Raw genomic sequence first — 17,911 nt, forward strand, 5'->3', positions numbered from 1 at the left:
TGTGTACATAATATATAGCCGACCTGCGTAGCGCATACAGTCAAAGCGGTCCCTTCGATGATGCGCAACTTTCCTCCGTCGTCTCGTCACTATATATTATTGTTTTTCTTTCTAATATAATAGAGAGAAAAAAAAAACATGTGATATAAAAGGTCTGTAGCGTTGTCAACGTGGCTACGTCTCTACTTAATGGTCAAACCCCTCTTGGGAGCTAATCGTAGAAAAAAACCTTGCGCAACGTAGGGACTTTCGTTGCGCAAAGTGAAAAATCATTGCTTAAGGGTTTGCGTAACGCAACCTTCGTCACGTGCTAACCGTCGCGCCAAGACAGTGAAAATAGGGTTTGCACGACGCAGGCCGTGTGTCGTGCAAAGTGCCTTAGTGGCTTTGCGCGACGTAGGCATGAGTCATGCAAACCCTTTTTTTTTGTTTTGATCAAAAATAATTTTTTTTTTTTAATTTTAGATAAATATTGTAATTGTTGTAGAACAGTGGATGTTCACTCAAAGAATTAAATAATGAGCCCTTACACTGTTTGCCGAAGCTTGGCTCATACAACTTCTATTTTCTATATAAATACAAACTCCACACAACATCAAAGGGACAAGTTCACGACAGAGGAAGAGAGAGAAAAGAGGAAGAGGAGAGAAAAAAATAGAGAGAGTTATTTTGTATTCCTATTATTCTAAATTATAATGAAAGCACCACTGCTACTCCGAGGACGTACTCCAGTCAAACTGACTGTAGAGGAACCTCGTAAATTTTGTATCTTGCTTTATTTATTCCACTGCACACACCGTTGATTTACAACACGTTATCAGCACGAGAAGCTCTCATGTCAGTGGAAAGCACAATGCCATAAATCAGGTGATGCACCATCTACCTCTCACCTCCGTTAGCTAAAATCTCACAAAATAAAAACGAGATGAGAAAACTCTTACTTGATAATTGGTTTCCAGAGATCTAGAAGAATCTCATCAAACTTAGAAACCCAGATCTCGTTGTTTTCAACGGATCTCGAGGACTCCCATGAATCCTCAGTTATATGCGATGGTGATGGCAGGACTAATTCCACACAGGCCTCCCTTTTTTGTGCCTCCATCAACCTCACTGTGATCTATGTCTCTGTATGGAGGTTCTTGCTTAGCAATGCCATATTCCCTGGGTCATGCAAGAACAACGCCAGTCTCTCGTAGCCTTTTGGATGGAATTGAATTTGGGCAACCTCCATAACAACACAACTGGCCCTGCGTTTCGAGATTGACAAAGAAGGAAGAAAAATAATAGAAAATGGGGATTGATGGAATGGTAAGGCACATGTGAGAAAAAAAAAAAGTTTGGAAATGTGTGGTGTTGACTGCACCCTAAGAAAAATAATAATAATAAAATATAAAGGAATTTGAATAGTCCACAGCACCATTTGGTCAAAATAATAAATAAACAAAACAAATAAAGGCTTCTGTTGGTGCATGGCACCATGCTGCAGAAATAAGAAAAGTAATAATAAAAAGGTTTGAATAAGTGTTGATAAAAGAAAGAAAAATAATAAATAAAAGGAGGTCTGATACTTCTTGTTATTTATGTGAATTGGAGTGTAAAACCCTTTCACAAGTTCTATTTACTTTAAAGCAATTTATTTATCATGGACGGTTTTACCGCTTACTGCTTTAAGTTTTGATTTGTGTGAATGGGGCTGAATTAAAGCCCTTGTCTCAAGCTTTATTTACTTAAATGCAATTTATTTACTATGGCTGGAATTACCGCCTATTGCTTTAATTTATTTATTGTACTTATCTTTTGTTATGATGAGTATATACAAGACCTGAAGTTCCTTAATCAGATCAGAACCTGCAATTTCTTGATCCTCATCATAAAAAAATGATTGGACCCAAAGTTCCATCATACAAAAAGATTAGGCATGAAGTCCCTTGATCCTCAGATCAGGACATGAAGTTCTTTAATGAGTACAGTAAGTTTGAAGTGCCGCAGTGCCTCAACTTAACAGTAATAAAGGCCAGAAAAGTCTCAGTCCACACCAGAAGTTCCTTATATCCATACTCAAAATGGTTTAGTAGAAGTATTTATTAAGCGGATAAAATTGATTACCTGCGCTCTGCTACACAAGCCAAACATTACACATTTACGAGTTTTTGGTTGTGTTATCTATGTGCCTATTGCATTGCCACAATATACTAAAATGAGGCATCATCACAGACTAGGAATTTATGTTGGATTTGATTCATCATCTATCATTCAATATTTTGAACCCTTGACTGGGGATATGTTTACAACGTGGTTTGCGGACAATCATTTTGATAATACAATTTTCTCGCCGTTACGAGGAGAAAATAACATCGTTACAGAAGAACGATGATAAAATATCATTCCAGAAGAATGATGAGAAAAGACCGTTCCAGAAGAACAAACAGAATTTGTCTTATATTGATTCACAAAGCAATCAATATGAAAATGAAGTAAGAATAACTGAATGATGTGTTAATCAAATGTCAGATGCATTTAATGATGCAACGAAAGTGATGAAATCACGTATACTTGCTTCAAATGTGCCTACAAGAATTGATGGCCCAGTTGGACAATATAATGAGGCAGTAAATGATTTATCTGTTGCATGCCTGAAGTGTGGCAGACCCTTAGACTCAAAAGGTTCAGTCTTTCGAAAGAAGAAGAATATGACATAATTGAACTATTGCATCCCGAAGCATAACTATTGCATACCAGAAGCATGAAAGTCGCCGGATGGATACACGTCCCAGAAAGGACAATTCGCAGACATGGGAATGTTGGTGTCTCATGCATGAAGCATGGTAGAAATATAAGTTCCAATGACTCAACTCCCGGAAGTGGAGCTTACAATCCAAGTTCTATAACACTCAAGAAGAGATTATGATCCACATTCTCTAAATTATGACTATCCAAGAAGAGATAGTGTAATGCCCTTGAAGAGGCAATGGATATCCAAAGCAATGAAAAGCTTTTATGCATGCGCATGCAATAGACCTATATACTTGAATACAATACAAATAGCCAAAAGATGTTGAACCTAGAAGGTTACATAGGTGCATTTGTAATATCGTGAAATACACTACATGATATGACACAAGGTTGTAAAGGAATTCATATGAATGGAGAATTATATATGAAAGGTTGTACGTCACCCACTTCATATCTCCATAAGTAAATCCCTCAAGAATACATGGGAACAAATTGCTCTGTATAAATTCCAAAGGAAAATGTGTCATGAAGTGTAGAAAATCCTTGAAGGATTCATATTGGTTGAAGAAAGCCCTGAAAAGGTAAAACATAAAATATGTACTCAATACCAATGGATGGTATAAATTGCCTTAGTGAGTACTATCACTATGATATTGTGGCAACATGCTAAAATCTCTTGCAAGAGTCAATGACATTAGATTGGGACTCCTGAAGAGTCTAGAAAGATTATAAAGTGTTGAAAGGAATATTGTCTCGAACTGCAGATCGAACAATATGCCAACACGAATATTATCCATGATGTTTATGATATTAAAGAATCATATGGATTGAAGATTATGAGTTGAATACTCAAATGATTTAGACACTAAGAATGATCATTTATCTTCGATAAGGTAAAGATAAATTTATATTTGGTCCAGAAGTACCACATCTTAGTGAAGTATATGCTTTATTGTATTTAGCACAATACATTGAATGAAATAAAGCTTATCGATTGATATCTCAAAGAAATTACAGACATGTACATACACATGAGTTAAAACAAACAGGATGGAGCCTTCACAAAGGTTGCTCAGGTGATGCCTCAGTACTCGGAAGTACCTCAAAAAAGGGAGGCACCGGAGGTTGATTATTTGAAGCCTCTATACTTGGTAAAACTCCAAATGACGAAGGCAATAGGTGTCATTGGCATAAAGCCTTGAACCTCTGATTGTCACTTTGAGTCCGACTTTCGGATTCCAGCAGCTGGTCAACCTTTCTTTTCATGCTCGTTGAGTAATTATTTGTAAGCATATGTAACACTTTATTCTCGTGCTTAAGCCCTTTGATCTCTTGTTTAAGACTTACCACCTCAGTTATCAACGATTCAACTTGGGGAGTTCGAGCAAGTAGGCGTAGGCCCATATTGCAAACAGAGGCAGCACACTGAACACTGAGAGCTAATAAGTCTTGAACGGCCGATTCATCAGACCGTTTTGAAATGATTCTATTATCCTTTGGAGTGAGATGATTCCTAGCTACCATGGTAGCGGTTATGTTCTTCCTCATCACAGAGTCTCTAACTGTAAGAGGGCCATTAGAAGATGAGAAGGACGAGCGCCATATATTTTCCTGGCTCGACTCGTCGGTATCCCTCCCGAGACTCAAATCTAAACAAAGGTTAGATGGGCAAGCCATTTTCAGAAATGATGAAGGAAAAATGATGTTAGATAAAATCTCAAAAGTGCAAAAAGGGGAAAATTCTACATGCAGTAGTTTTCCAAGCAAACATTTTGAGCACAATTGATGCCTCTATAAAAAGAAGAGGCAACAAAGCCACTTGTTCGGAGATTGAAAAGGCACCGCTTTCCGAATTTCAAAAGCTGGATTTCCTGGATCAAAGTTCATCAACATTTCTCATACGCAATCTCAGTTTTTCAGATATCACGTGCAACTTTGTCAAAGATTTCTGATAAAGTTGAAAACACGTAAATCTTACTGTTCTAATTACATCACAGTTGCTGACAAGAGTAAAGGCACAACACTACTACTTGCTATTGGGAAATCTCTATATATGTCTGTTCTCCATAACAAGGCAGACCTGCATGAATACCCAACTTTTCCTCATCTCCTAGATTGCATCTCGAAATACTTAGTTTTCTTCCTCTCTAAGAATACCTCTTCAAACAAGTCACACCCATAGCAAGAGTATCTCATATCATGCAATCTTCCTATCCTTTCCTTTGTCCTTGTTCTCATATGCAGGATAAGGTGAAAAAGAGCAATCAGTTGCCACATAGAATCAAGCCCCGATCTGGAACTGATTGCCCGGAACCTTTGCCTCGTTGATTACCTTTCATTGCCCTCGAGTACTCATTTTCAACTGTTGATATGATGTTGCCTATTTACACTAAAGCTACCAGGCATGATAAGTCGCTGAGAAGTGATGTTCTAAAGGACCATTCAAATGAAAGGGTTGCATTCCACTCCTGCATCAAGGGACAAATATTGCAAGAGAAGATGTCACACCTGCATATGAAATACCACTTATGTAAAGGGAATAGATAAGGCAAGTGAAAATGACACATTGAAGCATGTGGAGACAAGCACAACAAAACGTGTGTCGATTCATTCCTGACAAAGCCGAAGATCACTTGTCGCACGAAGCCACTTATGGTCCCATTTCATTCAAGAACAAGTCCCAAGGCCCTTGAAGAAATCACAAGTCCAATTCAAGATCAAGTGTCCATCACCCTTGAATCAAATTCAGCTGTAGATAAAAGGAGTAAATTCAAATCTTTGGAGGAAGTCTAGCAGAAGACCCTCCAGCCCAGTTCAAAAACAAGCATATGGAAAATTAACAAGTAAAACACCTATTTCGGAAACTCTTCTTGCTAAGAGACTGAAGCAGAATGATCAACTATCAGCCTAAATTATTTGAAATCAGGGGGAGATACTCATCAGAGGGAGCATCCAAAAACAAATCAAGATTTTAACGAGTCAATCGAAAACCTATGGCCATCCAAGGGGGAATGTTGTAGAACAGTGGACATCTACTCAAAGAATTAAATAATGGGCCCTTCCATTGTTTGCCGAAGCTTGCCTTATACGACTCTTTTTTTCTATATAAATACAAACTCCACACAACATCAAAGAGACAAGTTCATGACAGAGGAACAAAGAGAAAAGAGGAAAAGGTACTCCAATCACACTGACTATAGAAGAATCTCGTAAATTTTGTGTCTTATTTTATTTATTCCACTGCACACACCGTTGATTTACAACAGTAATTAAATTCTAAAGAATAATTAATTAACCATGCAAAAGTATTTAATTATAAAATATATGAAAATGTACATACAAGATGTCCAAACAAAAAAGAAAAAACTAAAAGTGAACTAGGTTTAATACATCTGGCTATTGGGTATCGGCAAGGCAAGGTGGCTCTGAGGTCGAAGGTGAAACAAGATGAGGTGCTGGTAGCGAGATTTGGAGGCCGGACATATATATGGCTTGTACAAGGTCTCTCACCATCACGGCATAGGTCCTCATCTCCTCACCTGGGCCCTCAGATGTGCCCTCATTTACTCGCCCTGGGCCCTCATCTACTCTTCCTAGATCACAAGCTGACCCTTTAAGGTTGTCACTTCCTCCTTCAATGTATCGACCTCTGCCGTGTTTAATCACAACAATTACTAATCGAAACGACTAAACAAAACAAATAACCAAATCCATAATCCTTTGCAAACAGAGGCAGTCAAAGTTAGTTTCTCAAAAAATGAGACTCTTCTAGTTTATCCTTTAGAAATCTACGTTCCAATAATAACTGCAGTGATATCCGTCTACACTTACTAGTTTTTTTTTTTCTCAACAAAAGGACATTTAAAAACGTAAAAGGACTTCCATTCAGAGGTCAACCAAATAACAACCACACATAACTCAAAATTCTTCATCCCTGTAACTATGACTTTCTAATAACAGATCCATACAAACATTTGGAAACATAAAAGCACTTCCTTTATCCAAATTCTTCAACTAGAGTTGGTGCTCACACAATAACTAATGATTTTGTCAACATAGCATCATTAACCACTGCCGCCAGACCCATACTTCTTGTTCAGGTTATTATACACTACTAACACACAAAAACCATACCTATGTCCAAACAACAAATGCTAATACCAAACTAGGAACCATAAATCATCATTCCTAGAAAACAACTTTTATTTTAATATTCAAATTCATGAAATTCTCTTTAAGCCAAACAATTGCAGAGATCTCTGGGTCCTCCATAATTCAGGGCGATTTATCCACATTTCCTACACAGGTTTTACTATGAAGTACCTAAAATGCTCCATTGAACTATTAATCATTAATCTTGTTTAAGTTTCTTCTTTAATTTACTTTGGCGTTTTCGTTTCCAAGCAATGACCTCGTATTCAACGAAGCAATTACAAAAAATATGCAATTATTTTTTCATAGACCTCACATACCAGAGAAAAGTTAATGTAATCTTATTCAATAACTGTGCCCAACTCACTCAGTTAGTTTACACTCTCACTCACTTCCCAGTTTGTTTCTCTGTCATTTGCTCTAGGATTGTGACTAGACAACAACATAAGTAGTTATCTACTACTTATCAACTTGACAAGCACCAATATTCTTAACAAACTTACATCTTATTAAGAAATTATTAGTTTTTTACTGAAAGGAGTCTGTAAATTATCAAGAAGATGCCAATGGCAGATCTATAGGGAGAGTTTCTTTCTTTGTAATTTGTTGAGGGTCCAAACTAGAAACCCCCACCTTCAATACATACTATCATCCCAACCATCCCATCACTAGAAGTTTAGATGTTGAGTATCTTTTTCTATACAAGCGACAATGGAAAGACATAATCAAACCTAAAGTCTTAAATGCAGAAATAATTGTTCTTAATCACTTGAGTTTTAAGTTTGCTGCGAACCTACAAAAACAGTGAAGAAAAAACGGGTATCATCCTAGCTAAGTCCTAGAGTGAAAATAATCAAACAGGACATTAAAATCGAGAATAAATACTCTTAACTACTTCAGTTATTGAAATCGACAATGAAATTATTTTACTCAATATTCTCATCGTAATCAAATCACAATCGTTAATCATAGATTCTACAAGTCCCCACCCAGGATGCACATTCAAAATGTAGTTCATATGCCAATCTTGTCAAGTTTTTCTTGTACCTGGAAACAAATTGATACCAGTCCAAGGAGCTCAACTCATGCAACTACAAAACACTGAGGGTGGATGGACGAGGGCATTAATGTCATGGTCCCAAACGAACAAAAGGGATGATGCTATTGAACATGGATGCCCATAAATAATTGAACAGTGCCCAGAAATAATATGCCCATAAATTGTTAGCATTTTCCTCCATGTTCATACACAAAACACACATACAAATCAACAAAATTGCAAACACTTCAGACAATCAACTCGAATCACATCACAAAAAAAAGCAATTTGACCTTAAACCAAAACCAACATCCAATTTTATCTGAAGATTTCGACAAAGTACTCAGAAATCAACATGCAATTTGAGCCTAAACCCTAAATAACAAAAACTCATCGAAAATTAGAAACCCTTACCTTGATTTGGGGACTTAATTTGCGTCGACTTGGAGAGCGTGGTGGCCCGTCGTTTAGAATGAGAGGGAGAGATTCGCGTGGTGATCTGGGTTCAAGATTTAGGGTTCACGGGAAAGAGAGAGGGAGAGATGAGCGAGAAGGAAGAAAGAAAGAGTTAGAGGTCTGCGGGAAGAAAGCTTTGGGGTTCAAGATTTGGAGGTGTACAGGAAAGAATTGGAAAATTGAAAAAAACCGCCTATTTTTCACTATTGCACCGCCAAAATTATCACAACTGGCGTGACATAGGTATACAATTTGACGTCGCGCAAAGTGGTTTTGTGCGATGATCACATTAAAATGCGTGTAAGGTTTTTTTTTTTTAAATTATTATAAGAATTGCTGAAAATGTGACTTTCCTCCTTTCAAATTCAATTTTTTTTTTTTTTTTTTACAAAAACCCCACAATAATATATTTTTCTGAGAAAAACACACAATAATTTTTTTTTACATATATATCATTCAATTTCTTAAGTGTTATAAATACAAAATAAATAAATTAAAATATACTTAGTAAATATATATATACACACACACACCATTAAACTTGATGGGAAACGCATTGTACGAAACTCATTTCAAAGATCCAACTGTCAAACTTGTTTGTATATGTTTCAAGATCACATACGCCAAAAATCACAAAAAATAAACATTCAGATATCAAGTAATAGGACAAACATTTTCGACGGCTATAAACGAAAAATCACGATTTAACGGTTATTTTAACTCTGATTGTGATGATTTTTTACAACTACACTCTTTAACCCTATACGAATACAACGAACTGATTCAATTGTCAATTTAAAATATTTACACAAGTGGATACCACAAAATCTTATGTTATACTTGATGTAAGTATTAATAAATTCCAAGTGTTAGTGAATCTATCCTTTCGATGGGAAACGCATTGTACGAAACTAGTTTGAACGATCCAACCGTCAAACTTGTTTGTATATGCTTTGAGATCGCATATGCCAAAAATCGGAAAAAATAAACATTCAAAGATTATGTAACAGGACAAATCTTTTCGACGGCTATAAAAGAAAAATCACGATTTAACGGTTATTTTAACTCCGATTTTGATGATTTTTTATAGCTACACTCTTTAACCTTATATTAATACAATGAACTAATTTGATTGTCTATTTAAAACATTTACACAAGTGGATACCACAAAAGAAAAAGGCAATGCAAGAACCCCAAAAGAAAAGGAAAAGGGCAAAAAAAATAGATAAATAAAAGACTTAGCACAATGTAGGTACACCTGTGTCGTGCAAAGTCTTTTTTTTTTTTTTTTTTTTGTTTTTTTGCCCTTTTTGCTTATGAGTACAAAATAACTAAATTAAAATCTACTTAGTAAATACATATACCATTGAACTTCATGGGAAATGCATTGTACAAAATTAGTTTCAATAATCCAACCGTCAAACTTGTTTGTATATACTTAAAGATCGCATATGCCAAAAATCACAAAAAATAAACATTTAAAAATCTAGTAATCGGACAAAACTGTTCGACGGTTATAAATGAAAAATCAGAGTTTAACGGTTATTGTAACTTCAATTTTGATGATTTTTTACAGCTACACTCCTTGATCCTATATGAATACAATAAACTAATTCGATCGTCAATTTAAAATGTTTACACAATTGGATACCATAAAATCTTATGTTATGCTTATTGAAAGTATAAATAAACTCCAAGTGTTAGTGAATCTATTGTTTTGATGGGAAACGCATTGTACGAAACTAGTTTCAACGATCCAACCATCAAACTTGTTTGTGTATGCTTCGAGATCGCATACGCCACAAATCGCAAAAAACAAACATTCAAAGATTATGTAACGGGACAAACCTTTTCGACAGCTATAAATGAAAATCATGATTTAACGATTTTTTTAACTCTAATTTTGATGATTTTTTATAGCTACACTCTTTAAACCTATATGAATACAATGAACTAATTCAATCGTCATTTTAAAACATTTACACAAGTGGATACCACAAAAGAAAAAGGCAATGCAAGAACCCCAAAAGAAAAGCAAAAGCGAAAAAAAAAAAAAAAACTTTGCACGACATAGGTATTGCGTCGTGCAAAATAGCTTTGCGCAATGCAGTTGCACCTACCTTGCTTAAAGTTGTATTGCACGACGCCAACCTTCATCGCGCAAAGGTCGTTTGCGTGAAGTCTTGTGTTTTGCGTCGCGCAAACATACTTTGCGCCACGAAATTTGCTCCGTCGCACAAACATGTTTTTCTACTAGTGTCATGTTTGAGAGAGTGAGAGTCAAGGAATATGTGAAAGAAAATTTTCAATGTGTCTGTTTAGAATAGTATATTACATGCTATTATATAATTTAAAAGATTTTAGAATAATATAAAATTATATAATGACATTTAACGTAACGTATCGTGTTTTGAGCATACTAAAAATTTTATTGATTAAGTGGAGATCAGGAGTGAGAGCATAATGCCCCTCCACTGATAAGTGGCGCTCAGGAGTGAGTGAATAATGCCCTTCCATTTTATGATTACCAACACGCATTTATTGAGCTCGAGAAGATAAGAGGAGCTCAGAAACACTTTTACTATTTTGCTGGAAGTTTTTCTTTTATTAGTTGCATTCTTATAAAAATTTCAATTGCTCTTAGAAACTTGATGGGACTAGAGTCACTAGATGCTTCTTTAGAAAATGTCTATATGATATAATTAGTTTAAATTTTGTGAGACGGTGATAAGCCCTAGCAATATTTTATGACACAAAATGTTAGAAGGTCAAGCATTAACATGTGCAAAAAATAAGTGTAGCAGAGATTATAATGCTTCGTTGGATGTGGGAGTTAGTCGTTGGTAGACAGTTGTTCGCACGAACTGGCTTATGCTTCTTTGAACATGAACAAAAATTAGGTTGAGACATGTAAGTCACTGTCCTTAAAAGTAGATTTTACCCATCGATGTAGTAGTTTACGACGCCCTACCCTCCAGGATACAACAACCTATTGACTTTTGTAAGCGTATACTCACAATACTCAAGTCGAATGAACAACTTGAATCTTTCCCTAAAAAAAATGAAATTGCAAGACAATAATATAGAGAATACACACTCGATTAGAGAATAGAGATGATGATCATGTGTATTGAAAAAAACTCATGGTTGTCAGTACAAATACTAGAGACTAAGTCCTTAGGCCATCTCCAACTGAAAGGTCCAGAGGGTCAAAGGGCAGAAAATAGCCTGAAAACTGTTTCCAACCGAGGGCCAAGCCAAGGGGCTCGTGGGCCCCACTGGACAAAAAAGGGCCAAATGGCCAACCAAGTGGCCCAAATGAGCTAGCCAACCGGACCTGGGCCATGCCAGAATTCAAATTGCAACAGCTACTTAGCTGACGTCAACTAGCTGTTATTTTTTATTTTGATATTGATTTTGATTTTTTTTACAGTTTTTTTTGTTTTACAATTTTTTTTTTGAATTTGATATTTTTTTTCCTATAACTTCCTAAGCCATTAAACAACATTAAATTAAATTAAGTAACATGAAACAACATTAAACAATATGAAACAACATTAAATAACATTAAACAACATAAAAAATTATTTAATAACAAGAAACTTAAACAACATTTTTAAAAACATTTAACAACATAAAACTTAAACACCTACTTCATGCTTCTTTTGGCCCAAAGATGTGCAACAAGATCCTCTCGTAGGTACTTGGTTGTGGCATGGGAACATATCATCCTATAACGCCTCATGTACTCATTTAAAGAGATACTATCAGTTATTGGATTCAAAGGCAAATTAGGCTCATCATATATTTTTGCACATGCCATTCTTGACCTATTTGGATCCTCTTAGTCGTCATCAAGCTCTCCATCAATATACTCATCTCGCTCATCCTCCATAATCATGTTGTGTAATATGATGCAAGACATCATGATAGAGTACAAATTTTATCGACTCCACCATCTTGCCGGTTCCTTGATGATCTTCCACCATGCTTGTAAAATACTGAAAGCTCTCTCAACATCTTTCAGGTATGCCTCTTGGTGTAAGGTAAAACACTTATTGGCATCATTTTTAGGGTTTGGAATTTCTTAGACAAGTGTCACCCACTTTGGGTAGAAGCCATGTGCTAAGTAATACCTCATATTATACTGACAGTCGTTGATGTAGTAGTTGAGTTGAGGTGATTTACCTTCCGCCAGGTTATTGAAAAGGGGTGAACGCCTAATAACTGTACTGTCATTTTGGGATCGAGGGACTCCAAAGAAAGCATGCTAGATCCATGTGTCATACGAGGCAACCGCCTCTAACATAATAGTTGGCTTTCTCGACCTTCCACTAAAGCCTATTTGCCATCCGATGAGACAGTTCTTCCAATTCCAATGCATGCAGTCTAATAACCCTATCATGCTCGGAAACCCACGGTCTTCAGCTTTGCGAATGAGCCGATCCAGATCTTCATAATTTAACTCGCGACGGTATTTCTCTTTATAAAGCTAAACAACTGTGTTACAGAATTCAGCAAAAATATCGAGGCATGTAGACTCAGACATACCATAGGTTTCATCCATCGAATCAGTTGGGAATCCATAGGCCATCATTCGTAGTGCAACAATAACTTTCTGATGAGGTGAAAAACCAGGGTGACCCGCTCTGTCCAGCTTCTGTTGAAAGTATGGATTGACCTGTTGAACATCATGAAGTAAACGCTCAAATACATGACGCCTTATCCGGAAGCGACGTTTGAAATCATCTTCTGTGTACACCGAGTTAGGGTTGAAATAGTTGTTTATTAGATTGGCATGCGTCATCGCTCTATTTCGTGGCTTATAAGAGCAACCAGTAACAGAGCCACCTCATTGAGGTTGTTCGTCAGTTGGCTGACACGCCATGGTCACAGCCATGGCTGCCACATATTGTGTGTTGTGCCATGCTTCATCTTCTTCATTAGACTCCTCATCTTCTCGTCTCATCTGCGCCCATTTTTCTTCCAATTCGGAATTGGATGAGGACCCCCAACTGGAATTTGAATAGGATCCAAAGTTGGAATTCATTGTAAACTTGAATTGAAAGAGATTGAATTCAAAGGTGTGTGAATTATAGCCCAATATCCGCGCTATTTATAGCCAAGAAAAATTCAAATCTAACGGCAAATTCTCATTTTTTTTCCTATAAATTTAAGTTATTGTAGTTTTTAAATTTAATTTGTAGTTTTTAAATTTAAGTTGTAGTTTTTAAATATAAGTTGTAGTTTTTAAATTTAAATAATAAATTATGTTTGGCCCTCGGTTGGAGACCGTTTTTTGTGATAGGGCTAAAACAAGCCCTATGGCGCTCGGTTAGAGATGGTAAGAAATATGGCCATGCACTATTCATTAAAATATTAATTTCTTGGAGGGCCAGAAGGCTAAAACGAGCCCTCTGGCCCTCCTTCGGTTGGAGATGGTCTTAAAACTCGTTGTACAATCATGGCAATTGAAACAAATTAAATAAAAAGATTATTATGTCTATGCAATTAATATAATTGTTAACCAATTAAAAAGAGAACTGAAGTATTTGTTTTCAACCAATTTGAAAACAACAGCTGGTAGAAACTATCCATAGAATGTGTAGCATAAAAATTCAATCTATAAGGTTTGTTTTAGTTAAGTCCTATTTAGGGATGACAGTTCAACCCATTAAATCTGATATCTGCCCGAATAAAGCAGATTTGGGGATAAAAATTCAAGTACTTTTTATATATGGGAAGAAAATGTGAATACTATTCAATTTGAAAAGTGTTGTGGCCTATATTAACTGACAAGGAATTGAGGGTGCAGTAAGGAGAGAAAGAGTGGAGAAAGTGTAGAGATTTCTCCGTGTTTATGAGATGTTGTTATCCCCAAGCGCAGTGCATTTATTTATAGTAGTATAAAGGAGAGAAATTACTTGTCCTCCAAGTAAATACAATCTTAGTAGGAATTACTGATCTGGAAACACGCTAGTCTTAGACAAAGAAACATGCATATGGAACTAAATCTCACGAAAACCCAATGGCTATGGTAAAACCCAAGACGGGACAAAAACCCATAGTCTAAGGAAAGTGCGTGAGAAACTGTCAAGCCAAATTAAATGTCTACGGGACGTATATCTCGGATATGACCAACCTATGATGGGTACATCGTTAAAACTTTGTTAGGTAGCAAAAACCCAAAGGGATCAATGCTCGTAATCATAGGGAAAAAGAGTACATTAAGATCAAGTGAGTATGGTCTTCCTGAATTTGACATGATTCCAAAGAAAGCTAACAATGGTACAACTCTAAAAGTTTATGCATGCCAATTCCTTGAACAAGCTTCTGAAATGTCATATTCAACAAAGATTTGGTGAAGAGGTCGGCCAGGTTGTCTTGAGAACGGATTTGTTTAACTTCAATCTTATACTGCTCTTGTTGCTGATGTGAGAACAAATCCAAATCCATCGTACCTTTGAGGTAATGGAAGATGTCTTTAACATTTGTCCAGTAACTGCGTGTGGGCAAATTACTGTATCTTGCCAAAAGATTGACAGCAAAGGAGATGTCGGGTCTATTGCACTAAGTTAAGTACAATAAAGCGACTATCGCAATTAGATATGGAACTTCGAGTTCCAAAATCTCTTCTTCATCCTCCTTAGGATGGAAAAGATCTTGTTTAGCATCTAGCGATCAAACGACCATATGAGTGCTCAAAGGCTTTACTTTATCCTCATTAAAATGATGCAACATCTTCTGGGTGTAGTTTGACTGATGTACTAGGATTCCATCCAAACGATGCTCGATCTTCAGGCCAAGACATTATCGAGTTTTTTAAACACGTTTCTTCTTGAATTCTAACTTCAAGTGTTTAGTAGTTGATTAGTCAGTATTATATTATATATTTAATTCTAATCTTAGTGTTAATTTATTAATTATTTTGGTAGAATTTTGATACTTTGAATTGTATTTCCAATATAGTATATTCGACTTCTTCTTGAGCAAATAATGATCAAACAGATGAATTTTGGAGTGACTCTAATTCGAAGATGTTTGTGAGTCTTTCAGCTTGTTTGTGTCAAAGTTTCAGATTTTTCTACCTAGCGGTTTATTTATGGCGATGAAACAAAGGTACAACATGCAGTGCTGTCAAATTGAAGTTTTGAGCTTCTTTGGGCTTTTTGGCGTCCAAGATGATGCCTTTTGGATTTGAGGCCTGTAACTATGTTCAAGACATCCTAAGCTTTAATTCAAGTCATTTTGCGCCTGTTTTAGAGCCCTAAAGATCCGATAACGCGAGATTCTTTGTCGCTAGGCAAATTTCCCAAAGTTAGGATGGGAATGTATTTCCTAGTCATCTTATTCTATTATATTTCCAAGTTTCTCTTAAGTAATTTTGAATCCTACTTTTTAGAAGACCTTTTTCTAGGAAGGATTTTATTTTGTGTTAGTATATATAAGGCTATTTAGCCATTAGGGTTAGAGCCGCACGACTTTGGAGAATTTGGCTTAGAGAGCTTTTGACGATTCAAGTTTATTTTCAAGGTGTTTTCTATCCTTTTTCTATTTCAATAAAATTCCTTTTGTTTTATGATTGGGTATAACTTTTTTTTTTTTTTTTTTTTTTTTTTGGTAGGGCAAGGCCACGAGCCTTAGTAAGTGTAAAATTTGAAGTGTTCGCTGAATGGTTTATTTTCCAGTCGTTCATTCATACAAGGATACAAGCTTTATACAATCAGATGCAGCCTATTCTAGGTAACAAATCTCTAATTACAAGTTGATTGCAATCTGGTCCTATGATAGCTCTAACCAGATCATTGGCTATTTACATTCCCTACAATCATGTTTAACCAAATATACTTTCCTTTAACATTCCCCCTCAAGTTAGAGCGTGGATGTCAAGAACGCCTAACTTGCAGAGAAGCAAATGGAAAACAGTTGTTCGTAGTGGCTTAGTAAACATGTCAACCACTTGTTCCCCAGTGTGCACTTGGGCTGTCTTGATTTCTCCTCTTTGAATCCTCTCACGAATGGTATGGTAATCAAGCTCAATGTGTTTAGTACGCTCGTGGAACACAGGATTCACTGCATGTGTAACACAGCTTGATTATCACAAAACAGCTTCGCCAGACTAGGATGGGTTATTTGCAAATCCTTCAATAAGTATCTCAACCACGTGAGTTCACAAGTTGCTGCAGCCATGGAACGGTACTCTGCTTCGGCAGATGATCGTGCTACCGTGACCTGTTTCTTGCTCTTCCAAGATATGAGTGAGTTGCCTAGGAAAATGCAATAACCTGTAACTGAACGGTGAGTAGTCGGACAACGTGCCCAATCCGCATCATAATAGCTAATCAAATTTAGCTTACTTTGAAAAGAAAATAGCAAACCTTGTCCAGGGGCATTTTTAAGGTATCGAAGAAGTCTATGTGCTGCGTCAAGATGATGTCGTCTAGGTTCCTGCATGAATTGACTCAAGGTGTTGACGGCATATGTGATCTTCGGTCTTGTGATTGTCAAGTATATTAATTTCCCAATCATTTGTTGGTATTGTGTAGGATCTTTGAAAGGATCACCACCAGTGGGTAGTAGCACTAAATCAGGTTCCATTGGGACCTTTGATGGCTTCGCACCAAGTAAACCCGCCTCTTCCAGTATGTCAAGTGTGTACTTGTGTTAACTGATGGTAATGCTAGCTTTGGACCGTGCAACTTCAACTCCGAGAAAGTACTTTAAGGGTCCAAGGTCTTTAATTCGGAAGCAGCGGCTAACGAATTGCTTGAGATCATTGATTGCTTTATCATTATTTCCTGTAATAACCATGTCATCAACATATAATAAAATAATGGTAATGGAGCTGCCAGAGACCTTGGTAAACAAGGAATAATCCGCCCGAGATTGTGTGAATCCAATGTCATGGATGGCAGAGGAAAATTTCTGAAACCAACTGTGGGACGCTTGCTTAAGTCCGTACAAAGACTTTTGGAGTCGACATACAACACGTTCCCTTTGTCGACGGTAACCAGGTGGAGGCACCATATACACCTCTTCATGGAGTTCACCGTGAAGGAAAGCGTTCTGCACATCCATCTAATGTAAGGGCCAATGACGAACGATAACAACAGTCAATAAGCTTCGCACAGTGATCAGCTTAGCAACAGGGGCAAAAGTTTCTTTGTAATCGATCCCCTCTCGTTGAGTAAAACCCTTGGCAACGAGTCGGGCTTTGTACCGCTTAATTGTACCATCCGAATTGTATTTTATTTTGAAAACCCACTTGCATCCAATGGCACGATGACCAGCAGGCAGAGAAACCATGCTCCATGTCTAATTGGCTTCGAGAGCTCGGAGTTCAATGTTCATGGCAGCGACCCAATTAGGGTCATGGCGGGCCTGGTCATAGGATGTGGGTTCCATCTGAGAAGAAACATTATGGATGAAGGTCTAATGAGCAGGAGAAAAGGAGGCATAAGAGACATACCGGTGGAGGGGATGACGGGTGCTGGACACAGAGGAAGAGGCGACGCCAGGTGCAAGCAAAAC

General features: G+C 36.8%; 3 protein-coding genes across 3 annotated transcripts in view; all 3 read right to left on the minus strand.

The window, feature by feature from the left end:
• The window catches only part of LOC137715172 (GABA transporter 1-like), a 39,275-nt gene extending 39,179 nt beyond the window's left edge, over window positions 1–96 (minus strand). Inside the window, exon 1 of the mRNA XM_068454411.1 lies at window positions 24–96. The gene's annotated coding sequence lies outside the window, so the exon portion shown is untranslated. The remainder of the gene's footprint in view (window positions 1–23) is intronic.
• A 12,776-nt stretch (window positions 97–12,872) lies between these two features.
• LOC137714348 (uncharacterized) lies at window positions 12,873–13,187 on the minus strand. Its single transcript, XM_068453587.1, has one exon. The coding sequence runs from the start codon at window positions 13,185–13,187 to the stop codon at window positions 12,873–12,875; it is 315 nt and encodes a 104-aa protein (XP_068309688.1).
• A 3,060-nt stretch (window positions 13,188–16,247) lies between these two features.
• LOC137714349 (secreted RxLR effector protein 161-like) lies at window positions 16,248–16,978 on the minus strand. The gene is made up of 2 exons (XM_068453588.1): window positions 16,555–16,978; window positions 16,248–16,453 (listed from the first exon to the last, which is right to left on the minus strand). The coding sequence occupies exons 1-2, from the start codon at window positions 16,976–16,978 to the stop codon at window positions 16,248–16,250; spliced, it is 630 nt and encodes a 209-aa protein (XP_068309689.1).
• Window positions 16,979–17,911: the final 933 nt, after the last annotated feature.

Source organism: Pyrus communis, chromosome 14 (genome assembly GCF_963583255.1).
Source record: "Pyrus communis chromosome 14, drPyrComm1.1, whole genome shotgun sequence".
In the NCBI taxonomy this organism is placed as follows: domain Eukaryota; kingdom Viridiplantae; phylum Streptophyta; class Magnoliopsida; order Rosales; family Rosaceae; genus Pyrus; species Pyrus communis.

Coding starts and splice junctions, on each gene's coding strand:
- LOC137714348 (XM_068453587.1), bottom strand. CDS start 13,187: ATGACGCATGCCAATCTAATAAACAACTATTTCAACCCTAACTCGGTG.
- LOC137714349 (XM_068453588.1), bottom strand. CDS start 16,978: ATGGAACCTGATTTAGTGCTACTACCCACTGGTGGTGATCCTTTCAAA. Junction 16,454..16,554: donor TTCCATGGCTGCAGCAACTT/GTGAACTCACGT, acceptor TTACACATGCAG/TGAATCCTGTGTTCCACGAG.